Source organism: Scyliorhinus torazame, chromosome 2, assembly GCF_047496885.1.
Source record: "Scyliorhinus torazame isolate Kashiwa2021f chromosome 2, sScyTor2.1, whole genome shotgun sequence".
Taxonomy (NCBI): Eukaryota; Metazoa; Chordata; class Chondrichthyes; order Carcharhiniformes; family Scyliorhinidae; genus Scyliorhinus; species Scyliorhinus torazame.
The window spans coordinates 380,228,073-380,254,524 of record NC_092708.1 but is presented as its reverse complement, the minus strand read 5'-3'; the positions used below and the strand labels follow the sequence as shown (position 1 = coordinate 380,254,524).

Below are 26,452 nucleotides of genomic sequence, written 5' to 3'. Positions count from 1 at the left end.
ATCCCGTGAAGGAATGACTATTATCGTTCCGAGTCTTAGTGGTGTGTGGCTTGGGAGGGAAGCAGCAGATGGCGGTGTTCCTAGCCATGTGCTGCTAGTGTCCTTCCGCGGTGGATGTGGTTTACGTGAGGTAATGCATATTCAAAGGTGCAATCAAGCTAGAGAATGCACAATACCTGGGATGATATTGCATAATGTGGAGGATCAGTGGTACCTTGGAGTATTTGTCCACAAATTCTTAAAGAATGAGGTGTTTAAGAAGGCATAGGGCAATCTTTCCTTAAGCTGAAGCATTGTGCGTAAGAGCAGAGAAATTATGCTAAAACTTGCAGCTTGACTACTGGGAAGGGTGACTTAATTGAAGGGCCTAAAATTATGAAGGGCTGAAATAGAGTAAATAGACATGATTTATTTACCTTGGCAGATGCGGCATACATTTAAAGAGATCAGGAAATATTTTTTCACCCACAGGGTGGTAAGGATCTGGAACTCTGTCAGAAAGAGTGGTAGAGACACATACCCTCATCACATTTAAAAGGATGCTTTGTTGAAGAGTCGTGATGTGTAGGGCTATGGACCCCATGCAGGAAGGTGGTGCAATGACGCTGGATAACTGCATCAATGCCATTGACACGATGGCCGAATTGTAGCTTCCTGTGTCGTAACGTGTCTATGCCTGTAATTTGCCTGTGCAAAATTGTATACTGTGCCCAAGGTCTATTGAGTCAGAAAGCACACCGTTTCTGCTGTTGAATGATATATGATTCTGGGACCAACTTTTGAGTCTCGATTAGTGTTACGATGTTGTAACTGGACAGGAAGATCTCAGAATGGAACCCTGGCTCAAAAGACCATAACTTCTTTAAAAATAAGACATGGAGGAACAGACTCAAAGGACCATTCATTCATTTTAACAACAAGGAAAGACATTAATTAAAGGCAAAAATATTGAATTATGATACAATACGGCCTTACCTCCCCCCCCCAGCTTAACAATTGCACATGGGTTTAGGACTAACAAATATTACAAAGTGCATCTCAATCTAAAATGGTCTCATTAACACAAAGTCCCTTTTAAGCACACAGGATGATTGTGCATATACACTATCCACTCTGAACACCAAGCCAAAAGGCCGGAATCGAACCTGGGTCCCTGGCGCTGTGAGGCAGCACTGCTAACCACTGTGCTACCCTGCCATGCTGAGTTGAAACGTTAACTCCTGTTTTCCCTCTCTGCAGGTGCTGCCAGACCTGCTTGAGTTTTTCCAGCATTTTCTATTTTTGTTTCAGATTCCGGCATCCGCAGTATTTTGCTTTTATTCAAGGGAAGGAATGATGGAAACAGACAGTAGCTGGACATCACTTTAATTATATAGATACAATGATAATTGCTTTTCAGAGTGAGATTTTGAGACTGTTAAAATTAAAATCAGTCTTGCTAAATGAACCAACACAGGAACAACTGATCAGAACGGCAATGATCCGTATCTAAGTTGCTTAATTCCATTCTGTGCATTTGACATCTGATCTTATTCTCCTGCCAAACCGATGGTTCTAAACTTGCGCAAGTGTTATCAGGATCCAAATTTTGAGCTATAATAATGTACCTTTGATTAGGGTCAATTTATGATATACAATATATGTCATAATATACACCAGTATATCATGGTGCGGACACACAGTGGGACCAATCTCAACACACAACACCGCAGCCAATCACCAGTTAGAGCACACGCACTATAAAGACAGGGGGCATCAGAGTTCCCGCTCATTCGAGTTGCAGCTAGCTAGGAGGACAGAGCTCACAGCCTGTAACACAGACATTCACCATGTGCTGAGTGCATCGACTGGTTAGGACAAGGCAAAGGTCTTCAGTTAAAGCTAGTATTGTGTTAACCCACAGTCAGAGTATGTTAAACAGTTAATGATTCAATAAAATAGTGTTGCACTATTTCAAGTGTTGGTGACCTGTATGTGTTCCACGGATCCAGAACACCCAACACAACAATATACATATTCCATAGAAAACAATGCGAGTTGACCATCTTACAAACATGGATGTCTCACTGATGAATGGATATGGTGTTATTTTTCAAGATAACTGTCAATCACAACAATGACATCAACAAGAAAATGGGCAGGAAACAAGAATGTTAACAGAATATAGCTGTAGTGGACCTTTCTGCATTCTTTGGCAAGAGCCTCATTCAGAAAGCTTCTAAGGTTAGCACAAAGGTGAAAATACAGGCCTCACAATTTTCACGCCACTTGTTATGACTTGCCAAAGAGTTCATATTTGCATTAGTGTCTTGATAATAAAGTAGGAATTTTCAAGTTTAAAAATTGGATCAAAACACTAAGCCCCCCCCACAATGTATATCAAAAGTAAAGAAATTATTTGGGACAAGTCTTTTATTTTTGGATGGCAAATCAGTTCAAAGATTTTGCTGAGGCAAACTCTGGAAAAAATTATCTTCCTGGCCTGAGGACGTGACCTTTGGAAATAAAACTCGGAGACATTTGGATGAATAAAGGGACGCAGCTTCTGACATAAAGAGCTGAGATTATTACAGCTGATGCCATGGAGGAGATTTTGCTTGATAAAGATCCTGTCAAGCGCCTTGGGCTATTTTGCTGCAACAAAGGTGCTATGTAAATGCAAGTTAGAGGATCAGAGCCCAGAGAGAATAATGCACAATTCAACAGTGTTGCTACTGTGCTCAGAGCCTCCTCGTGTAAGGAGCAAAAAAACCCACAAACAATAAAATGTATTTTCTTATCCGTTACAATAAATATAATAGCATTGCTGCTGCCGCGTGCTTATGTGCAAAGAATATAATTTTTGAAATGTTGCATCTTATTTCCCAGTTTTGACGCGTTTGTGAAGCCTGACTCATTCTTTAAACCTTACCTCCACTTTTCAGTCTCCACAGCAATAAGGATTATTTTCTTCTCACTGCAATTTAAAAAACCTGCTTTGAATCAGATCAGAAAGGTCGAGTCTTTCAAATTAAAATAATTTTTAAAAAAAGTTTTGAATGGATAGTTACTCAATTAAAAAAAAAAGGTTCCAGTTAAAGTTATTGGATGGGTGTCTTAAACAATAAATATTACTTCCTGCAGCCAAAACCTAGGAACTAGTAGCCTAACAGGATTTAGCAAACCATAGCCAGAGGAGAAGCCTGCTTATTAATGTACTGGAACTGAAAGTGGTGCAATTGCAAGGGTAATTAGTAATTATTAGTATTATTAGTAATAATAATCTTTATTGTCACAAATAGGCTTACATCAACACTGCAATGAAGTTGCTGTGAAAATCCCCTAGTTGCCACACTCTGGCATCTGTTCGGGTACACGGAGGGAGAATTCAGAACGTCCAATTCACCTAACAGCATGTCTTTTGGGACTTGGGGGAGGAAACTGGAGCACCGGAGGAAACCCACACAGACACGGGGAGAACGTGCAGACTTGGCACGGCCGTGACCCAAGCCTGAAATCGAACCCAGGTCCCTGGCGCTGTGAGGCAACAATTGTTTCACAGAGGCCTAAAAGATATATTTAAGGCTAGGCCGAATGATCCAAACTGCAGGAAGGAAGATGATAAAAGGGATGGCAGCCCTCCATCTTGTGAGATGATGGTTCGCGCTGGGATGGTGAACTCTGTTAAGCATCATCTGCTGTGACTCAGGGGCCCTACTTTGGCATTTTCAGTGTCTGCCGTATTGCAGAGGAAGACAGTGGGCTGAGAAGATGCATGATTCTCTGACCTCTGTTTTCTCGAGGCTCAATTCCTGGTCAGCTGAGATTTTTGTTTCTGCTTGCCTCTTACAATGTCCTTGAAAACAATCAGCCTCCAGAGGTCACAGCCATCAATGATTGTATCCCAGTTGTCAGTGTCAATTTCCGCCATCTTCAAATGTCACTTGCAGGTGTCCTTGTTGCTGAGATATTGATGTCCAGGAGGTTGTGATCCAGTGGCCAGTTTATTATACAGATGGTTTTAATTATATGGCCTTCATCAATCCGATGAATGTGGCTGAGTCAGTGCAGACACCATTGGCTTAGCAATGAGTGTAAATTGATGGAATTAACACACTCCAGGACCACTGAATCGGTGACCTTGTCCTGCCGAGAGATGCCAATGATACGGCAGAGACAGCAAAGATGGAAACTATTCAGCCAATTCTTCTGCCCAGTAAATGTTGTCCAGGTCTCACCAATATCGAGGAGTATGCTGAGAACATGGGCTTGGTACATTCTTTGTTTGGTGTCCTCCGTTATGTTGCTATTAGTTAGCCTGTGGTGATTTCAGCATCAAACTACAGAATGCTAGTGATTGTGGAAACAATCAAATATCTCCAATGTCATGTTGTCACTGCTGATAGATGGTGGTATAACATCCTGGACCTTGGTATTTGTCTTCCTGATGCTTATGGCCAAACCAAAACCTTTACGTGTATGAGTATCTGTCCGTTTGCTGCTGAAGGAATGAAAGGGGAATCCTTAAGTTTTCTTCAACAATTGTGTGATAGGATGGAGAATTACTGATTAAAAAGGAATTTTCGGAGTTTATTGGAAATGTATTTTGTACCATTATGCAATAGAGCGGCTGAAAGTGTAATATTTTCAGTGATTTGGTTGCTTATTCATTAAATGTGATTGCAATCAGCAAATTTGTCTTTTACGATTAGGGGGCAATTTAGTGTGGCCAATTCACCTACCCTGCACATCTTTTTGGGTTGTCGGAGTGAGACCCATGTAGACACGGGGCGAATGTACAAACTCCACATGGACAGGAACCCGGGGTCTTCGTTGTCGTGAGGCAGCAGTGCTAACCACTGCGCCACCGTGCCGCCTATGGAATCATTTTAATGTTAAGGAAGGATAGGAGAAATTTGAAGGGCTGTTGGGAAAGAATGGGGAGTGGGTCGAATTGGATAGCTCTTGCAATCTGATGGTGTAATGGTCCAAATAGCCTCTTTCTATGAAACAGCATACTTTGCTTCCAGGTTTATCGACATTTTCCAAGGGTGGCCTGTCACACACATCAGATGCAGAACATTACGTTAAGTAGGTAAATAAGATAACCCAGAGATTTGGATGTCCAATCAGGTACAACTTGTGAAATATTACATTAACTGATAAAAATGAAATTCAATGGTTCATCAATGCTATCTCGGCTCTAGAAAACACAGTATTTTAAGGTGCATGTGCTTGGACTTTGGAGTGACCTATTTCCCAGAAATGTTGGTAATAGGCTCACTGTTTTGTTTGCTAATGTATTGAAGCCAGAATCTACAAACTGGAGGACTGCAATTGTTTCAGTACAAGGCAAGAAGAGTCTCTCGATGTACAAAGGCAACAAGAGACGGTTAGAATTATTCGTACTATTCACAGGTTTAATTTTATCTTACGTAAGAATTAAGACTATTTTGCTTGTCAGAGTAGGAATCGTCCTCTTGCTCCCCATTCTCTTCACCTTCGCCCCTGTTCTGAATATTTATTTCTTCATCTATTTCCACTTGTTTGATGCTTTCCAAACACTCGCTCGTCTCATAACTCTCATGCTTTGCTCTGCAATGGATGAAAATAAACTGTCTTTAGTTCTTGATTGGATTCAAGGAGCATTAGTGGGATCTTCAACAGGAACAGTTAATATGAAATCCATCCCATCACTGATGCTAACTTGCCATATTTTAGATGAAGATTTGTGTTTTTCCTTGAAAGCACAGCTCTGAATCTTGTCACAACTTGAGGTTTTGAAAATTCAGAATTGAATTTTACAAAATAAAACACGAGTCTCCATGTAAAACATATCAAATTGGCATCCATGCTCAGTAAGCAAAACTGAAGAACCCAACAAGTTGTCATTCCTATTTATGACTAAGAAATTCTGTATATCAATAACTTTGCACCCCGACTTCCGGGTGCGGCGATGACCAGCTAAGTCGCACATTTTGGCAGCTCCCGGTGGAACGGCCTTTTGGGCTCTTGATAGGAGCCCCAACGGCAATTTTAACGGCTAAAAACACCGTGCGGTAAACCAGAAGGGTGTTCCCCCTGGACACAGATGGAAAAAGGAGAGGAAAGTGGCCGGATTGCAGCGGATCCTTTGGAACAACGGCAAGGAAGGCAAGCAAAAACCAAGATGGCGTCGGAAGGTGGCAGTTTCATATGGGGCCCTGAACAACAAGAGTTCTTGAAATGCTGCGTGGAGGAGATAAAAAAGGAAATGAAGAAAGAGTTGTTGGCCCCGATACTACAGGCGATCGAAGGGCTAAAGGAGGAACAAAAGACCCAGGAGCAGGAGCTTCGGGTCGTGAAGGCGAAAGCAGCCGAGAATGAGAATGATATACAGGGCCTGGTGGTGAAGTCGGAGATACAGGAGGCACATCAGAAACGATGTGTGGAGAGGTTGGAGGCACTGGAAAACAACGCAAGGAGGAACAACCTGAGGATTCTTGGCCTTCCTGAAGGTGTGGAGGGGGCGGACATCGGGGCATATGTGAGCACGATGCTGCACTCGTTAATGGGAGCGGAGGCCCCGACGGGTCCGTTGGAGGTGGAGGGAGCGTACCGAGTTATGGTGCGAGGATCGAGAGCAGGAGAAACTCCCAGAGCCATAGTGGTGAGATTCCTCCGTTTTAAGGATAGAGAAATGGTCCTTAGATGGGCGAAGAAAACTCGGTGCAGTAAATGGGAGAACGCGGTGATCCGCGTTTATCAAGACTGGAGTGCGGAGGTGGCGAGAAGGAGGGCGAGCTTTAATCGGGCCAAGGCGGTACTTCATAAAAGGAAGATAAAATTTGGAATGCTGCAACCGGCAAGACTGTGGGTCACATATCAAGGGAGGCACCACTACTTTGAGACGGCGGATGAAGCGTGGACTTTTATTGTAGAAGAAAAACTGGAATGAGTGGACTATGAAAAAGAACGTTTGGACAAAGTGGTGGGGCGAATGTGGGGGGTGAAGAGGGGTTTTATGTTCTAATCCTGCGGTATGGTAACTTTTCTTTCTCCCACAGGTGGTGATGGGGGGAGGTGGGGAGGGAGAGGAGATGGGGCGTTGGCCATGGGAGGCGGGGCCGAGGGAGAAGCGCGGGCTTGGTTCCCGCGCTATGATAATTATGGCGGGAATAGAGAAGCAGGAAGGAGGGGGCGTCGCACGGTGCGAGCCGTGGTCACGGGGGGAAGCCGAGGTCAGCCAGAGTTTGCTGACTTCTGGGAGCAACATGGGGGGAGTGATTACGCTAGCGGGGGGTCTAGCGGGGGGGGGGGGGGGGGGTGGGAGGGGGGAATTACTGGGTTGCTGCTGCTGGGGAAAGGGGGGAGTGGGTACGGGAGAGGATGGGCGGGGGGGCACCGCCTGGGGGAGATACAGCTGCGTGGGAACTGGGTGAGAAGCTGGAAAAAGATGATGGCTAACCGGCAAGGGGGGGGGGGGGGGGGGGGGTGGGAAGCCCCCCAACTCGGCTGATCACGTGTAACGTGAGAGGGCTCAACGGGCCGATAAAGAGGGCACGAGTACTCGCACACCTTAAGAAACTTAAAGCAGATGTGGTTATGTTACAGGAAACGCACCTGAAACTGATAGACCAGGTTAGGCTGCGCAAAGGATGGGTGGGGCAGGTGTTCCATTCGGGGCTGGATGCGAAAAACAGGGGGGTGGCTATATTAGTGGGGAAGCGGGTAATGTTCGAGGCAAAGACTATAGTGGCGGATAACGGGGGCAGATACGTGATGGTGAGTGGCAAATTACAGGGAGAGATGGTGGTTTTGGTAAACGTGTATGCCCCGAACTGGGATGATGCCAACTTTATGAGGCGAATGCTAGGACGCATCCCGGATCTAGAGACGGGAAAGCTGATAATGGGGGGAGACTTTAACACGGTGTTGGAACCAGGGCTGGATAGGTCGAGTCCAGGACTGGTAGGAGGCCGGCAGCAGCCAAGGTGCTTAAGGATTTTATGGAGCAGATGGGAGGTGTGGACCCGTGGAGATTCAGTAGACCTAGGAGTAAGGAGTTCTCGTTTTTCTCCTATGTCCATAAAGTCTATTCGCGCATAGACTTTTTTGTGTTGGTAGGGCATTGATCCCGAAGGTGAGGGGAACGGAATATACGGCTATAGCCATTTCGGATCATGCCCCACACTGGGTAGACTTGGAGATAGGGGAGGAAACAGGAGGGCGCCCACCCTGGAGAATGGACATGGGACTAATGGCGGATGAGGGGGTGTGCCTAAGGGTGAGGGGATGTATTGAAAAGTACTTGGAACTCAATGACAATGGGGAGGTTCAGGTGGGAGTGGTCTGGGAGGCGTTGAAGGCGGTGGTTAGGGGGGAGCTGATATCAATAAGGGCACATAAAGGGAAGCAGGAGAGTAAGGAACGGGAGCGGTTGCTGCAAGAACTTTTGAGGGTGGACAGACAATATGCGGAAGCACCGGAGGAGGGATTGTACAGGGAAAGGCAAAGGCTGCATGTGGAATTTGACTTGCTGACTACAGGCACTGCAGAGGCACAATGGAGGAAGGCGCAGGGTGTACAATATGAATATGGGGAGAAGGCGAGCAGATTGCTGGCACACCAATTGAGGAAAAGGGGAGCAGCGAGGGAAATAGGGGGAGTGAGGGATGAGGAAGGAGAGATGGAGCGGGGAGCGGAGAGAGTGAATGAAGTGTTCAAGACATTTTATAAAAAATTATATGAAGCTCAACCCCCGGATGGGAGGGAGAGAATGATGGACTTTTTGGATCGGCTGGAAATTCCCAAGGTGAAAGAGCAGGAAAGGGTGGGACTGGGAGCACAGATCAAGGTAGAAGAAGTGGTGAAAGGAATTAGGAACATGCAGACGGGAAAGGCCCCGGGACCAGACGGATTCCCAGTTGAATTTTACAGAAAATATTTGGACTTGCTCGCCCCGGTACTGACGAGGACCTTTAACGAGGCAAAGGAAAGGGGACAACTGCCCCCGACTATGTCTGAAGCAACGATATCGCTTCTCTTAAAGAAGGAAAAGGACCCGCTACAATGCGGGTCCTACAGACCAATTTCCCTCCTAAATGTGGATGCCAAGGTCCTGGCCAAGGTAATGGCAATGAGAATAGAGGAATGTGTCCCGGGGGTGGTTCACGAGGACCAAACTGGGTTTGTGAAGGGGAGACAGCTGAACACGAATATACGGAGGCTGTTAGGGGTAATGATGATGGCCCCACCAGAGGGTGAAACGGAGATAGTAGTGGCGATGGATGCCGAGAAAGCATTTGATAGAGTGGAATGGGATTATTTGTGGGAGGTGTTGAGGAGATTTGGTTTTGGAGAGGGGTATGTTAGATGGGTGCAGCTATTGTATAGGGCCCCAGTGGCGAGTGTGGTCACGAATGGACGGGGATCGGCATATTTTCGGCTCCATAGAGGGACAAGGCAGGGATGTCCTCTGTCCCCATTACTGTTTGCACTGGCGATTGAGCCCCTGGCGATAGCGCTGAGGGGTTCCAAGAGATGGAGGGGAATACTTAGGGGAGGAGAAGAACACCGGGTATCTTTATATGCGGATGATTTGCTACTATATGTGGCGGATCCGGCGGAGGGGATGCCAGAAATAATGCGGATCCTTGGGGAGTTTGGGGATTTTTCAGGGTATAAATTGAACATGGGGAAGAGTGAGCTGTTTGTGGTGCATCCAGGGGAGCAGAGTAGAGAAATAGAAGACCTACCGTTGAGGAAGGTAACAAGAGACTTTCGTTACCTGGGGATCCAGATAGCTAAGAATTGGGGCACATTGCACAGGCTAAATTTAACGCGGTTGGTGGAACAGATGGAGGAAGATTTCAAGAGATGGGATATGGTAGCACTGTCAATGGCAGGGAGGGTGCAGGCGGTTAAGATGGTGGTCCTCCCGAGATTCCTCTTTGTGTTTCAGTGCCTCCCGGTGGTGATCACGAAGGCTTTTTTTAAAAGGATAGAAAAGAGCATCATGGGTTTTGTTTGGGCCGGGAAGACTCCGAGAGTGAGGAAGGGATTCTTACAGCGTAGTAGGGATAGGGGGGGGCTGGCACTACCGAGCCTAAGTGAGTACTATTGGGCCGCTAATATTTCAATGGTGAGTAAGTGGATGGGAGAGGAGGAGGGAGCGGCATGGAAGAGATTAGAGAGGGCGTCCTGTAGGGGGACCAGCCTGCAGGCTATGGTGACAGCCCCATTGCCGTTCTCACCGAGGAACTACACCACGAGCCCGGTGGTGGTAGCTACACTGAAGATTTGGGGACAGTGGAGACGACATAGGGGAAAGACCGGAGCATTGGGGGGGTCCCCGATAAGAAACAACCATAGGTTTGCCCCGGGGGGAATGGATGGGGGATATGGAATGTGGCAAAGAGCAGGAATAACGCAACTGAAAGATCTATTTGTGGATGGGAAGTTCGCAAGTCTGGGAGCGCTGACCGAGAAATATGGGTTGCCCCAAGGGAATGCATTCAGGTACATGCAATTGAGGGCTTTTGCGAGGCAACAGGTGAGGGAATTCCCGCAGCTCCCGACACAAGAGGTACAGGACAGAGTCATCTCAAAGAAATGGGTGGGGGATGGTAAGGTGTCGGATATATATAGGGAAATGAGGGATGAAGGGGAGACTATGGTGGATGAACTAAAAGGGAAATGGGAAGAAGAGCTAGGGGAGGAGATCGAGGAGGGGCTGTGGGCAGATGCCCTAAACAGGGTAAACTCGTCGTCCTCGTGTGCCAGGCTAAGCCTGATTCAGTTTAAGGTATTACACAGGGCACATATGACTGGAACACGGCTCAGTAAATTTTTTGGGGTGGAGGATAGGTGTGCGAGGTGCTCGAGAAGCCCAGCGAATCATACCCATGTGTTTTGGTCATGCCCGGCACTACAGGAGTTTTGGGTGGGGGTGACAAAGGCGCTTTCAAAAGTAGTAGGAGTCCGGGTCGAACCAAGCTGGGGGTTGGCTATATTTGGGGTTGCACAAGAGCCGGGAGTGCAGGAGGCGAGAGAGGCCGATGTTTTGGCCTTTGCGTCCCTAGTAGCCCGGCGCAGGATATTGCTAATGTGGAAAGAAGCCAAGCCCCCAGGGGTGGAGACCTGGATAAATGACATGGCGGGGTTCATAAAGCTAGAGCGGATTAAGTTCGTCCTAAGGGGGTCGGCTCAAGGGTTCACCAGGCGGTGGCAACCGTTCGTCGAATATCTTGCGGAAAGATAGATGGGGGAAAAAAGAAGGCAGCAGCAGCAGCCCAGGATTTGGGGGGGGGGGGGGGGGAGGGGGAGGGATGGGGGGGGGGGGCGGGGGGGGTGTAGCCTGTGACAAGGCAGTTGCCAATTAGGGCTAGTTTTCATTTTTGTTATTTAATATTTATTTATTTTTTGTTTTTTGTTTATATAAAAAAGGTCATTGTTATCTGTATTGTTATAATGTTGTGTAAAGGATGCACAATGTACTGTGTTGGTTGACCAAAAATTTTCAATAAAATATTTATTTAAAAAAAAAACTTTGCACCCTGTTTGCCATATAAGATAATGTAAATTGCAAGACTAAAGGGTAGAGAGAAACTATTCCGGTTTGGGAAATCAAGAGGGAACATATAAGCTGGGATTCTCCGAGCCTCCGCGCCGCAATCGCGCCCCGCCGCGGGGGCGGAGAACGGGGCTTCGGACCTGCGACGCCTTCCCGCGATTGTCTGGCGACCGGAGAATCGCCGCACGAGCTCGGTCGACGTGGCGCCGGTTGGGGGCCGTTGAAAGAGGCCCCCGCAGCAATTCTCCGCGGACGACCGGCTAACTTCCCACCGGCAGGGTTCACTTATGGTTCCACCCGGCGGGAGCTCGGAGTCGCAACTGCGGTGGCCGTCCTGGTGAGGGGGGGGGGGGGGGGGGGGATCCATTACCAGGGGGGGCCTCCACGACAGCCAGGCTCACGATCGGGGGTCACCGATCAGCGGGCGCGCGTGATCTGGGGGGGTGGCCAACTTCTTCGGTGCCAGCCCGATGTGTGGGTCCACCATGTCACACACGGGCGGCCGCCACGCACATGTGCGGACCCGCGGCTGGAAGTGCAGGGCTCTGTATCAGCAGCCGGAGCAACGTAGAGCACTCTGGGGCCCTGGAAGCCCCCTAAAAAAAAAACGGAGAATCACCCTGGACTTTCTAGAATGAAGTCCGGAGTGGTGATTCGCACCCATTTTCTCGCGGGCGTGGTGATACAGCCCCATTATTGGAGAATCCCACCCAAAATCTTAAAACTAGAGCTAGGGCATATCAGAGTGATTTAGGGACAGGAGGGTGGTGCAATGGTAGCACTGCTGCCTCATGGCGCCGAGGTCCCAGGTTCGATCCCGGTCCTGGGTCACTGTCCGTGTGGAGTTTGCACATTCTCCCCATGTTTGCGTTGGTTTCTCCCCCACAACCCAAAGATGTGTAGGGCAGGTGAATTGGCCTCGATAAATTGCCCCTTAATTGGAAAAAATTAATTGGATACTCTTAATTTTTTTTAAAATGACATTTTTTTTTTTTTAAAAGCAAGCACTTTTTCTACACAAATGTAATGGAAGTCTGGAATTCTCTCCCCAAAAAATGATGGATGCTGGAAGAATGGAGCTTTCAAGGATATTGATAAAATATTGCTAGGTAAAGGTATCATGGAACTAAGGGGCTTGAGTGGAGGTACAAATCATCCATAATGTAATTGAATGGAAGAGCAAGTTCAAGTTATTAAATGGCCTCTTCCCGTTTCTGAAATATATAAATGATTGTACAGTTTTATTTGCGTTGATTGATACAAATGTAGCTGCAACTTTATCCTTCCTGGATCTATATATTTTAATTGGGAAACCCAAGCGAAGGTTCAGCTTCAACCTTAGTTCTGTATAATACCATACAAGTGGCCAGGAACTGGGATGCCCTGTACAGGCTCAACTTAACCCGGCTGGTGGAGCAGATGGAGGGAGAGTTTAAAAGGTGGGATATGCTCCCGCTTTCCTTGGCGGGACGGGTGCAGACTGAAGATAATGGTTCTCCCCAGGTTCCTCTTCGTATTTCAGTGCCTCCCCAATTCCATCCCCAAGTCCTTCTTTAAGCGGGTGAATAGGATTGTTACCTGATTTGTGTGGGGGAATTAGACCCCGCGAGTCAAAAGGGTATTCTTGGAGTGTAGCCGGGGGGGGGGGACTGGCTCTGCCGAACTTCTGCAGTTATTATTGGGCGGCCAATGCGGCCATGATCAGGAAATGGATGATGGAGGAGGGGGCGGCGTCGTGTAGAGGCACCAGTCTAGGGGCACTTGTTACGGCTCCGCTGCCGTTCTCGCCGGCGCGATACACCTCTCATCTGGTGGTGACGGCAGCACTAAGGATCTGGGGGCAGTGGAGGAGACACAGGGGAGAGGAGAGGGCCTCGGTGTGGACCCCGATACGGAATAACCACAGATTTGCTCCGGGTTGGTTGGATGGGGGGGTACCAAGGCTGTTATAGGGCAGGTATTAGGAGGATGGGGGACCTGTTTATAGACAGGGTTTCCCCCAGCATGCAGGCGCTGGAGGAGACGTTCGGCCTGCCCCCGGGGAATGCGTTCAGGTACCTTCAGGTTCGGGACATCCTTGGAAAACAGGTGGGGACATTCCCGCAGCTGCCCCCATGTAGGATGCAGGATAGGGTGGTGTCTGGGTAGGGGAGGGGAAGGTGTCGGACATATATCAGGAGCTGCAGGAGGTAGAGGAAGCCTCAGTGGTGGGAGGAGGAGCTGGGCGAGGAGCTGGATGAGGGCCTGTGGGCCGATGCCCTGAGCAGGGTGAACTCCTCCTCATCATGTACCAGGCTCGGATTAATCCAGTTTAAGGTGGTGCATCGGGCGCATATAACTGCGGCAAGAATGAGTAGGTTTTCTGGGGTGGAGGACAGGTGCCCGAGGTGTGCAGGGTGTCCGGCGAATCATACCCATATGTTTTGGACATGCCCGGCGCTTAAAGGATTCTGGCAGGGGTTTGCAAGGGTGATGTCTAGGGTTTTGGATGCTCGGGTGAAGGCGAGACCAGCGGTAGCGATACTTGGGGTGGCGGAGGATCCGGGAGTGCAGGAAGCGAAAGAGGCCGAGGTCCTGGCCTTTGCCTCCCTGGTAGCCTGGAGACGGATTCTGTTAATGTGGAGGGACTCGAAACCCCCGAGTGTGGAGACCTGGGTTAGCGACATGGCGGGGTTCTTCAGCCTGGAGCGAATAAAGTTCGCCTTGAGAGGATCCTTGATGGGGTTCTCCTTTCCTTGACTTCCTAGGGGGGCAGTAAGTGCCAACAGCAGCAGCATCCTGGGGGGGAGGGACGGGGGGTACTGTTGATATAATGTGAGTTGGGCATGGAGACAAAACCCACCTTGTTCTGTTTAAAAAAATATAATTCTGTTTTGTAAGTAGTTTCATTGTAAGCTTGGGGCTATGTTTATTGTTATTTTTTATTACTATCTGTATTTCTATTGTTGTTATATAAAAACGCTCATTGGAAAAACTTTAATAAAACATTTATTAAAAAAAAAAAAGTTCTGTATAATACCCGTCTCTCTTTCTCAAGCCTTATCCTCCTGTTTGGAAAGACCACATGGCAATATTTGATGGTGGGCAGGAGACCATCTTCAAAATACCACTATATTTGCAGACTTCTGTTGTCCCCAACCTTGTTTGGTTCCTTGTTCTCGTGTTGAATTCTCACAGTGATTGTCTCTTGGGGTTACTAGCCCATTATCTCCCCGTACCTCCCAAAAGCCGGACACCATAATGTGCTGTAGGAGCCAGTGTCCGACACTTCAGAGAAGATTTAATGGAGAAGGTTATATTGTGTAAGGGTTTGGGGTAATTTTTTATTGAAAGCACTGGCCCCGAGCCTCAGCGGGGTTCTGCTGAACTCCTGCTTGTGGCTTCCTTGGTGAACAGCAGAAACCCACCAAAACTGAGGTTAAAAAGGGTGGCACAGTGGTTAGCACTGCTGCCTCATGCCACTGAGGACCTGGGTATGATCCCAGCCCCGGGTCACTGTCCGTGTGGAGTTTGCACATTCTCCTCGTGGGTCTCACCCCCACAACCCAAAGATGTGCAGGGTAGGTGGATTGGCCACACTAAATTGCCCCTTAATTGGGAAAAAAAAAGAACTGGGTGATCTAAATTTATATTAAAAAAAGAAATGAGGTAAATAGCCTTTGAACAGGTAACAATGTTTCTGCAGGGCCTCTGTTGATCTCACTGGAGAATATTCCATGCACCCCTTTCCATTCTCCCCATCTTTGAAACCTTGAAAAAAGAAAGTGTACAGTCTGTTATCTGACAGGATACAACTTATTATTTCCCTCACCGAGACCTACTATTTTGTTCTCTTACAGGTGGATCTGACCTTAGTTATGGGTGCTTGGGGAATGAAAAGTGACTATTTGTTTCAACTGCTCACAAGATGATGCCCCCCCCCCCCCGCCCTTCCGAGTGATGAGACCTTATTTCCAGTAATCTGATACGGCAGAAATTCATAATGGAGTTTTCTTTCACCAGCACCCCGCACGATAGCTCGGAAATCTCTAATGCGTACGGACAAAATGTTCTACCTGCATTCACCACCAAAACTACTGTCTTCACCATCAGATATTGACAGAGGAATATCCTCTGCATTTCTTCCTTTATCCTGGACAAATTCTTCATCCACCCCAGCTTGCCGCAATGTTTCACGGTATCGTCTCTCAGCTTCTGATGCAGCATTTTTCTGAAGATAGAAATGAACATTGTAGCGCTGAGCAGAGATCAATGGCGCACTCTTTCACATGGAGATGTTAAATTTAAATAATTTTCAATCTGCTGTTTAATTATCTCCCCTTCCCCCTCCTGTATGCATTGACTTCCTTGTTCAATAATTTTACTGCTGATGGTGATACTGGGTGGCACAGTGGTTCCCTCACAGCGCCAGGGACCCGGGTTCAATTCTGCCTTGGGTGACTGTATGGAGTTTGCACATTTGAGTTAGATATATATCTGATAAAAAATGGGTTAAAGGGATATGGGGAACAGGTAGGGAGCTGGGTTTGAGACCAGGAAGAGATCAGCCATGATCTGATTGAATGGTGGAGCAGGCTCGAAGGGCTAAATTGGCTACTTCTGCTCCGAATTCCTATGTTCTGCCCATGTGCGTGGGTTTCCTCCGGGTGTTCCAATTTCCTCCCACAGTCCAAACATGTGCAGGTTAGGTGGACTGACCATGTTAAATCGCCGCCTAATGTCCAACTGTTAGCTGGGGTTACAGGAATAGACCTGTGAAGTGAACCTAGGTAGGGTTCTATTTCAGAGGGTCAGTGCAGACTCAATGGGCCTAATGGCCTCTTTCTGTACTGTAGGGATTCTATGGTCACCTATGGGCACCTCAAGTGGCCATACTTCTAAGATCCTCTCAACAGGTTTTTTTTAATAGAAAATATTTTATTGAGGCATTTATAATGTTAACAATTTTAAACATCAAATTTCAACAAAAAAACAATAATATAACCAACAAACCCCAGCGAACATAGCTTACACAAACAATGCCACCTTCCTCAACCACTCCTCCGTTGGTTCTCCTAGCCGTACTCATCTCTCCCATGCCTCTCTCCCTCTCCCCCCCTCCCCCCGCTGCTGACAGTTTAATTTTTCTCAAAGAAGTCGAAGTTGGTTCACAAACTTGTGACCTTACATGAGGCCACCTCCACCCGCTCCCATACCGACCCCTCTCCCACTATCCACTTGAAAAAATGAAAATCGCTTATTGTCACTAGTAGGCTTCAATGAAGTTACTGTGAAAAGCCCCTAGTCGCCACATTCCGGCGCCTGTTCGGGGAGGCTGTTACGGGAATTGAACCGTGCTGCTGGCCTACCTTGGTCTGCTTTCAAAGCCAGTGATTTAGCCCTGTGCTATCCTGACCATCGCAATATTCACCGCCCAGTAGTACGAACCGGTGGTTATCACATATCGGCGCCCTCACTCTCAACAGGTCATTGATCCGAAACATTAACTCTGCTTCTCTCTCCACTCCAGGTGCTGCACGGTCTTCGGAGTACTTCCAGAACACTCTGCTTTTGATTTCAGGTTTCCAGAATCTGCAGTATTTTGATTTTTTATTTGTAGCTCTGCGCTTTATTCCTCACAGCCATTTAACTCCTCACCTGAGTGACTTGTTCAAAGAGGTAGGGTCTGCTGCGGACTCGTCTCTTCATCTCCTCCAGTTCCTTCTCATACTCTTTCGTCCTCCTGAGATCTCTCTGCCTAAAAACAAAATGACAACTGATTAATTGGAGTTTGGGGACATCTAGTTTTTGCAAACTACAAGGACAATGAAGGACTAGTTATTCCGCCTTTGGTGTTGGTTGACAAAGGCCCATCTTTTGGTAGAACTCTCTGGCTTGTGACTGAAATAATGCCATGCGATCTTTTACATCCAACTGAACAGCGATCATAGTAATTAGACATGATGTACATTAAGTGTATAAAGTAAGGAGAAATTCAGTTTGCCCCCTGGAAACGCTTTCAGATATCTTCAGGTATGCGCCTTCCTCAAAAAACAGGTGGTGACATTTCCGTTGCTACCCCCACGCGGAATACAGGATAGGGTGGTCTCCAGCACCTGGGTAGGGGAGGGCAAGGACATCTACCGGGAACTTCTGGAGGCGGAGGAAGCCCCAGTGGAGGAGCTTAAGGGCAAATGGGAGGAGGAGCTAGGTGGGGAGCTGGATGCAGGCCTATGGGCGGACGTCCTAAACAGGGTCAATTCCTCTTCATCATGTGCCATGTTTAGCTTAATCCAGTTTAAGGTGGTCCACCGGGCACACATGACGGCAACCAGGATGAGCAAGCTCTTTGGGGTTGAGGATAAATGTGCGAGGTGTGCGGGAAGCCCTGCAGATCATGTCCATATGTTCTGGGCATGCCCGCTCTTAAGGGATTCTGGCAGGGATTTGCGAAGGCAATGTCCAAGATCTTGGACACGCGGGTGGTGCCGAGTCCAGAGATAGCGATCTTTGGTGTGTCAGACGATGCGGGAGTTCAGGAAGCGAAAGGGGCCGGCGTATTGGCCTTTGCCTCCCTGGTAGCCTGGAGACGGATCCTTTTAATGTGGAGGGACTCAAAGTCCCCGAGTGTGGAGGCCTGGATTAGTGACATGGCTGGGTTTCTCAGTCTCGAGAAAATAAAGTTTGCCTTGAGAGGGTCCATGACGGGGTTCTCTCGGAGGTGGCAGCCGTTCCTCGACTTCTAGGAGAGCAGTAAAGGTCAGCACGGGGGGGGGGGGGAATTGTTCCAAAGTATTGTTCCTTTTTCTGTATATATGGTTAACATTTATTTTATGTTAAATGTTGTTAATGGTTATGCAAAAAATTATGTTTTGATAAAAATTTGAATAAAAATAATTGTTTTTAAAAAGTGTATATAGTAGATAAGATATTTTAAGATATTTGTATTTCTATACAGCAAAATAAAAATGGGATAGCAAGAACCGAACAAACCTATACTGCTTCAATGTTTTTTTGTAGGTCTCTGCTAGACTTTGATGAGGATCCATAGCTTTAGCCCGCGTCAATAATGTTTTGCTCATGTCTTGGGTATTCACTTTGTACTTCTCCATCCATTGAGCTTTCTCCAGTTCTTGCTTGTCCCGGTTTTCCAGGGATTTTCTATGGGACAAAATCAGATCAACTAAATGACAATGTTTCCAAGTGCTTATTGATTGCGTGCCGACCCAAAGGTGGAATTGTCATTTTGCCCTTTCTGCCTGCCAACATGTTCGTTTTATCAGATTTTAGCCTAATTAGCTGGAAGAATGAGCCCAACAGAATGGAAATGTGATGCAAATAATGGATAAGTATTTAACTATTAATTTCCATAATTTGCATCATTTTCTTTCTTTGTGTGCCACACACTATTTCTGCACCAAGAGTATGGATGTGCTATTTACCTTTTGGTCTCCGGTTAAACTATCAGTTTTCATCTAGCAATGATTTGTCCTGGGTGAACCAGATCTATCTCCATCTCATTCTCAACAAATAGAAACCAGAGCAAAAACCAGAAATATCGGCCGCAATATTTACAGGGCTGTATGTTCAGAACTGGGGATGGGATATTGGGGGGAGAAATTACATATGGGGAAACCTGGAAAACAAATGTCTTGGATTTTTTTTCTATAGGTTTCCCGTACAACATCAAGCCTGCCTGACATATTGGCTGCCTTTTGGGTAGCAAAACACTGCACCAGAAGGATAGGTTGGAGGAACTGGTGGAGAGGGATTGCTGTAGCAGGATCTAATGGGGATAGGAGAGATCATTGGTGGGAGTTGAAAAAAATGCTATTGAGAGACAGAAATCAGGTGAGTCTCATCATGCCAGGGATGGGGAAACAGATCAGAGATAAGAGACAGGGTTAGATAGATCATGGATTTACAGGTTATTGATCTGAGATGAGACACTCCTGCTCCTCTAGGCCCACAAGCAGTGCTGGAAAATAGCTAACCTAATATCCAACCCTTCTTGGATCCTTTTACCTGTCAAGTTTCCTCGGGTCAGGAAAACTGCGTTTAAAATAAAAAGTTTGTTAAAATGGAGGCACACAGTCTCTTTAAAAGGTTTACCAACTGATCCGCCCCCGAAAGTTGTTTTGATTACCTCGCCTCCATTAAAATTTAAAGTTGGCAGTTCCACATCAGGTTTGAAATCTTAAATTTTTACTTTTTATGTGATCCAAACACACCTTTTTTGGGAGCGTTACCTCACACGGTGCCGGAGATGTCAATTCCAACCCCTTTTTAAAATAAATTCAGAGTACCCAATTATTTTGTTTTCCAATTAGGGGCAATTTAGTGTGGCCAATCCACCTAACCTGCACATCTTTGGGTTGGGTAGGGTGCTCTTTCCAAGAGCCGGTGCAGTCTCAACGGGCCGAATGGTCTCCTTCTGCACTGCAAATTCTATGTCTAAATTCTATGACACGGGGAGAATGTGCAAACTCCACACGGACAGTGACTCGAATCCGGGTCCTCAGCACCATAGGCAGCAGTGCTAACCACTGTGCCGCTTGCCGCCCCAACCGCCTTCCTGACTGCTCACTCAGGCTGCCGCACAACATCAGTGTCCTGTTTGACTCCCAACTGAGCTTCAAACCTATAACATCCAATGTGTCTCCAAAACTATCTTTTTGCACCTTGAAAGCAGCACCTACATTGCTAACTCAGCTCGCTGTCACAAAGTGCCAAACACGTCTTTGGCAACTCAAGGCTCCATTTCTCCAGTGGTCTCCACTTGCCACCTCAGATCCATTTTGCAGAAACTCTATTTATCTATCATTCTGCCAATGGTGTGCTACCCTATCCCATGTCCCATCTACCTATCATATCTGTTCTTGCCATTCGCCAGTGACCCAGACTTTAACATCGTTATTCACGTTTTTAGGTGCCTGCATGGCCACACTCCAGTCCACCTCTACCGCTTTGTTTTAGCCCTACACTCATCCTGCACGTCCCTCTCTTCTGAATTTGGTCCATTATGTGTCACTACTCATCACAGTGCATCCTTAGGAAATGAAAACTTGAGCCATCAAATCGGGCACCTAGAACTCGATTCTAAAATCTCTGCACTACACATTATGCCTTCAAAATCCTCCTCAAAACGTGCAGCTTCCACCGTGCCTCTAATCACACCCTCCAAACTCTCCCATTTCCTACTTGGTGCTCTCTAAATTCCTGGAAAGCCATTTGTGCTTCAAAGGTGCTACATAAATAGATATATAGGTTGTAAGCTGATATCTAAATTTAAGTGGTTGGCTGCTCAAAGTGTAAATTGTAGTTGGCTGATATATAAATATGAATTGTTGTTGGCTGTCGTGCGAGAGTTAGTTATTGTTGGATGTTTCCTGAGTGCAAGTTATATTTGGCTCCTATGTATTTCAGTTTTTGTTGGCAGTAATATAAGTTAAAGTTGCTTTTGTTGTTCCTGGCTGTGTAAGTCTAAGTTGCTAGCAATTTTGCAAGTAATGTTGATATTGGATACGATACGTTGCTGTAAATGCAAGCTGTTTTTGGCTGCCAGGTAAGTAAGTTGTTGCTGAATGTTTCATACGTGTGAGATGTATTTGGCTGCCATTTAAGTGTAGGTGTTATTTGCGGCTATACAGGTGAACACCACTGATGTTGTTGCCTGATGTACGAGCATCTCCCAGCTTCACTTGTCCAGGAGACCCACTTCTTGCTCTCTCCAACCTATTTTCACCAAACTACTTTAAAAAAAAATTTTAGAGTACGCAATTCATTTTTTCCAATTGAGGGGCAATTTAGCATGGCCAATCCACCTTGACTGCACATCTTTAGGTTGTGGGGGCAAAACCCACACAAACACTGGGAAAATGTGCAAACTCCACACGGACAGTGACCCAGTGCCGGGATCGAACCTGGGACCTCGGCGCCGTGAGGCAGCAGTGCTAATCACTGCGCCACCATGCTGCCTTCACCAAACTACTGACCACTCAACTTCTTCCTGAACTATTCTAGCTGATATTGTTAGCTTTTCCCTCTCCTCAGGTACTCCTGCTCCCTTCTAATTTGCCATCATCAACCTCCTTCAAAGGAAACTCATCACTGACTCTGTATTGGGGTGGTTACTGTAGTTTGTACGGCAAAGGCAAAGTACTGTGCTTGCCACAATTTGAATTATAAACAAAAAATGCTGGAAATAGCAGCTGAGGCCTGTAGCACAATCAATCACTCACGAGGCGAGATGAGATGAAGTCAATCGATGGCTTTATTACGCAGATTTGTTCCCCAGCAGCTCGATTACAGAATGCGGCTGCTGGGAGATCCTGGGTTCTTATACTCCGTCTTACTGGGTGAGCCAGTAGGCGGCAGATCCAATCAGGACCCAGTGTCTATCCACCAATGGCCTCTTGGCATCACAGGGTACTGTAATACCCCTAATACATACCACCATATTCACTCCTTGTTAAAAAATAACCCGACGGGGTGGTGGGTCGTATGGTGGTAGGGGTTTACAAGGTCGGTACTGGGATTCCCTTATTACAGTGGCTATGCATCGATATCAACTGTTAACTATTTACAATATCGCTTTTACTGGGCCACTGAATTATTTACAGATCTTGCTTTGTCACGCAGATTCGATGAGTCGAATGGGTGCCCTGGTCGTCCTTGCCGATCGTCTCAGCCCCGGTGGTGGTGCAGGTGCTGGCTCGGGCACTGTCGTCTCTGGGAGCGTCGCGATGTTTGTTCCTGTTTCACTACTCCTGGGCGGGCACGGGAGAAGGACCGATCCACCCGGGAAGGGAGCGGCTGTGGGGTGCGCCGGCGGGAGGGAGGGGGTGATTGGTGTTGGGGGTGTGTGGGCAGCTCCGGCGGGCACTAGGTCCCACAGGGAGACCGTGTCCTGTCGGCCGTCGGGGTATGCCACGTAGGCGTATTGAGGGTTCACATGGAGGAGATGAACCCTCTCGACCAACGGGTCCGATTTGTGCGCCCGCACATGCTTTCGGAGCAAGATGGGTCTCCCGGGGCTGCCAGCCAGGTCGGGAGTGACGTTCCAGAGGAGGACTTCCTAGGGAAGACAAGGAGACGCTCGTGAGGTGATTGATTAGTTGTGGTACACAGCAGTGACCGGATGGAGTGAAGGGCATCCGGGAGAACATCCTGCCAACGGGAAACTGGGAGACTTCTGGACCGTAGGGCCGGTAGGACTGTCTTCCAGACTGTTCCGTTCTCCCTCTCTACCTGTCCGTTACCCCTGGGGGTTGTAACTGGTCGTCCTGCTCGAGGCGATGCCCTTGCTGAGCAGGAATTGACGCAGTTCGTCGCTCATGAAGGAGGACCCCCTATCGCTATGGATGTAGGCGGGGAAACCAAACAGTGTAAAGATGGTGCAGAGGGCTTTAATGACTGTGGCTGCGGTCATGTCGACGCAGGGGATGGCGAAAGGAAAACGGGAGTATTCGTCAACCACATTCAGGAAGTACGTGTTGCGGTTGGTGGAGGGGAGGGGGCCTTTGAAGTCCAGACTGAGGCGCTCAAAGGGACGGGAAGCCTTTATCAGGTGCGCTCTATCTGGCCTGAAAAAATGCGCTTGCACTCTGCGCAGATTTGGCAGTTCCTGGTGGCTGTTCGGACCTCCTCGATGGAGTAGGGCAGGTTGCGGGTCTTTATGAAGTGGTAGAACCGAGTGACCCCCGGGTGGCAGAGGTCCTCGTGGAGGGTTCGGAGACGGTCCACTTGTGCGTTGGCACATGTGCCGCGGGATAGGGCATCGGACGGCTCGTTCAGCTTCCCGGGACGATACAAGATCTCATAGTTATATGTGGAGAGTTCGATCCTCCCCCGCAAGACCTTGTCGTTCTTGATTTTGCCCCGCTGCGCATTATAGAACATGAAGGCTACCGACCGTTGGTCAGTGAGGAGAGTGAATCTCCTACCGGCCAGGTAATGCCTCCAATGCCGCACAGCTTCTACTATGGCCTGGGCTTCCTTTTCCACTGAGGAGTGGCGGATTTCTGAAGCGTGGAGGGTACGGAAGAAAAAGGCCACGGGTCTGACCGCTTGGTTTAGGGTGGCCGCCAGAGCTACGTCGGATGCGTCGCTCTCGACTTGGAAGGGGAAGGACTCGTCGATCGCGTGCATCGTGGCCTTTGCGATATCCGCTTTGATGCGGCTGATGCGGGCCTCTGTCGACAGGGGGAAGGTAGTGGACTGAATTAGCAGGCGGGCCTTGTCCGCGTAGTTGGGGACCCACTGGGCGTAATAAAAGAAAAAGCACAGGCAGCGTTTCAGGGCTTTGGAACAGTGAGGGAGGGGGAACTCCATAAGGGGGCGCATGCATTCAGGGTCGGGGGCTATGACTCCATTAAGCACTACGTAGCCGAGGATGGCTAGACGGTCGGTGCTAAACACGCATTTTTCCCTGTTGTAGGTGAGGTTCAGGGCGTTAGCGGTCTGGAGGAATTTGCGGAGGTTGGCGTCGTGGTCCTGCTGGTCATGGCCGCATTTGGTGACGTTGTCGAGGTACAGGAACGTGGCCCGTAAACTGTGCTGGTCAACCATTCGGTCCATCTCCCGTTGGAAGACCGAGACTCCGTTATTGACGCCGAATGGAACCCTTAAAAAGTGGTAGAGCCGCCCGTCTGCTTCGAAGGCAGTGTACTTGTGGTTGCTCGGGCGGATGGGGAGCTGGTGATATGCGGACTTAAGGTCCACGGTGAAAAATACCTTGTACTGTGCAATCCGATTGACCATGTCGGACATGCGGGCGAGAGGGTACGCATCCAGCTGCGTGTACCTATTGATGGTTTGACTATAATCTATGACCATCCTCTGCTTCTCCCCGGTCTTTACAACTACCACCCGAGCTCTCCAGGGACTATTGCTGGCCTGGATTATGCCTTACCTCAGCAGCCGCTGGACCTCTGACCGGATAAATGTTTGGTCCTGGGCGCTGTACCGTCTGCTCCTAGTGGCGACGGGTTTGCAATCCAGGGTGAGGGTCGCAAACAGGGAAGGCGGTTCAACCTTGAGGGTCGCGAGGCCGCAGATAGTAAGTGGGGGTATAGGGCCGCCGAATTGGAACGTTAAACTCTGGAGGTTACACTTAAAATCTAACCCCAGGAGTGTGGGAGCGCAGAGGTGGGGGAGGACATAAAGTTGGTAATTCTTAAACTCCCTCCCCTGCACCGTGAGGTTTGTGATGCAGAACCCTTTGATTTCTACAGAATGGGATCCCGCTGCCAGAAAAATCTTTTGAGTACTCGGGTGGATCGAAAGAAAACAGCGTCTTACCGTATCCGGATGGATAAAACTTTCCGTGCTCTCAGAGTCGATCAGGCATGGCGTTTCGTACCCGTTAACCAGCACCGTCGTCGTTGCCGTTTGGAGCGTCTGGGGCCGCGACTGGTCCAGGATCACCGAAGCCAGTCGCGGTTGCTGCATCGGGGCGTTTTCTTCAGGCCCCGTGGAGCCGTCCATGCTGGGGTCCTTGGCTGTCAGCCAAGATGGCGGCGTCCACGGATCGCACGCGGTCGGGGGCAGACAAGATGGCGGCACCCATGAATCGCATGTGGCCGGAGGAGCACAAGATGGCGGCGCCCATCCCCCCCGCATGGAGTCCGGGGCCCAAAATGGTGGCGCCTGTTGGCCGCACATGGATCATTGGGGGGGGGGTTGAGTCTGTGGTCCCAGTTCTCAGAAGATTGCGGTGACCCCCCGGGACTGGCACACCGCTGAATAGTGCCCCTTCTTGCCGCAACTTTTACAGATGGCCGAGCAGGCCGGGCAGCGCTGCCGGGGGTGTTTCGAATGCCCGCAGAAGTAGCAGCAGGGCCCCCCTGGGTGGTCTGGTGCTCTGGCCGCGCAGGCTTGCGGGGGGATGGGGGCTGCCGGGGAGTCAGTCGTGGCAGGGGTCCACGGAGCCCAAGGGGCTGCCGTGCGATCAGGGGCGTAAGCACGGGAGTTCTGCGATGCCACATGGAGCGAGGCAGCAAGGGCCCGTGCCTCCGTGAGCCCCAGTGAGTCTCTTTCCAGCAGTCGCTGGCGAATTTGGGGTGAGGTCATACCTGCTACGAAAGCATCCCGGATTAGGAGTTCTGTATGTTCGATAGCCGTAACCGGTGGGCAGTTGCAGTTCCTTCCCAGTATTAGCAGCGTGCTGTAGAACTCGTCCAGCAATTGCCCTGGGATTTGCCGTCTCATCGCGAGTTGGTGGCGTGCGTAGACCTGGTTGACGGGCCGAATGTAGATCCCTCTCAGCATTGTGAGCGCCGTCGGGAAATCCTCCGCGTCTTTTATGGGCGTGTAGATCTCCAGACTCACCCTGGAATGCAGGACCTGCATTTTCTGGTCTTCTGTAGATCTGCCGGTGGCTGTTCGGAGGTATCCCTCAAAACACGCTAGCCAGTGTTTAAAAGTGGCCGCTGAAGGGAAATGCATTTAGATATATGTAGGTGAGGGCTTTTGTGAGGTGACAGGTCAGGGAATTCCCGTTATTCCCGGCACGAGAAATTCAAGACAGGGTGACCTCCGGTGTATGGGTCGGGTAGGGCAAGGTTTCGGCAATACACCAAGAGATGAAAGAAGAGGGGGAAGCACTAGCAGAAGAGTTAAAGGGTAAATGGGAGGAGGAGTTGGGGGAGGAGATCGAGGAAGGTTTGTGGGCGGATGCCCTGGGTAGGGTTAATTCCTCCTCCTCATGTGGCAGGCTCAGCCTGATACAATTTAAGGTGGTTCACAGAGCGCACTTGACGGGGGCGAGGTTGAGTAGGTTCTTTGGGGTAGAGGACAGATGTGGAAGGTGTTCAGGGAGTCCGGCGAACCATGTCCATATGTTTTGGTCATGCTCGGCACTGGAGGGGTTCTGGAGAGGAGTTTGGAGCATTATCTCAGGTGATGAAAGTCCGGGTCAAGCCAAGCTGGGGGCTAGCA

General features: G+C 48.6%; 2 protein-coding genes across 5 annotated transcripts in view; one reads left to right on the top strand and one right to left on the bottom strand.

Moving 5' to 3' along the window:
* Window positions 1-17,188, top strand: part of LOC140404917 (zinc finger protein 410-like) — a 56,713-nt gene extending 39,525 nt beyond the window's left edge. The window contains exon 12 of one of the 3 annotated variants that reach the window (XR_011938599.1): window positions 17,043-17,188. The gene's annotated coding sequence lies outside the window, so the exon portion shown is untranslated. Of the gene's footprint in view, window positions 1-3,281; window positions 4,743-12,534; window positions 14,332-17,042 lie in introns of those variants that run through there. The other 2 variants (XR_011938597.1, XR_011938598.1) reach the window with 2 other exon arrangements.
* The window catches only part of fam161b (FAM161 centrosomal protein B), a 45,329-nt gene continuing 20,226 nt past the window's right edge, over window positions 1,350-26,452 (bottom strand). The window contains exons 7-11 of one of the 2 annotated variants that reach the window (XM_072493546.1): window positions 18,506-18,673; window positions 17,171-17,270; window positions 15,589-15,743; window positions 5,415-5,574; window positions 1,350-4,480 (exon numbers count right to left, since the gene is read on the bottom strand). In XM_072493546.1, the coding sequence (XP_072349647.1) occupies window positions 4,451-4,480; window positions 5,415-5,574; window positions 15,589-15,743; window positions 17,171-17,270; window positions 18,506-18,673 (613 nt within the window). In that variant the 3' untranslated portion in view covers window positions 1,350-4,450. The remainder of the gene's footprint in view (window positions 4,481-5,414; window positions 5,575-15,588; window positions 15,744-17,170; window positions 17,271-18,505; window positions 18,674-26,452) is intronic. The other variant, XM_072493553.1, reaches the window with a different exon arrangement.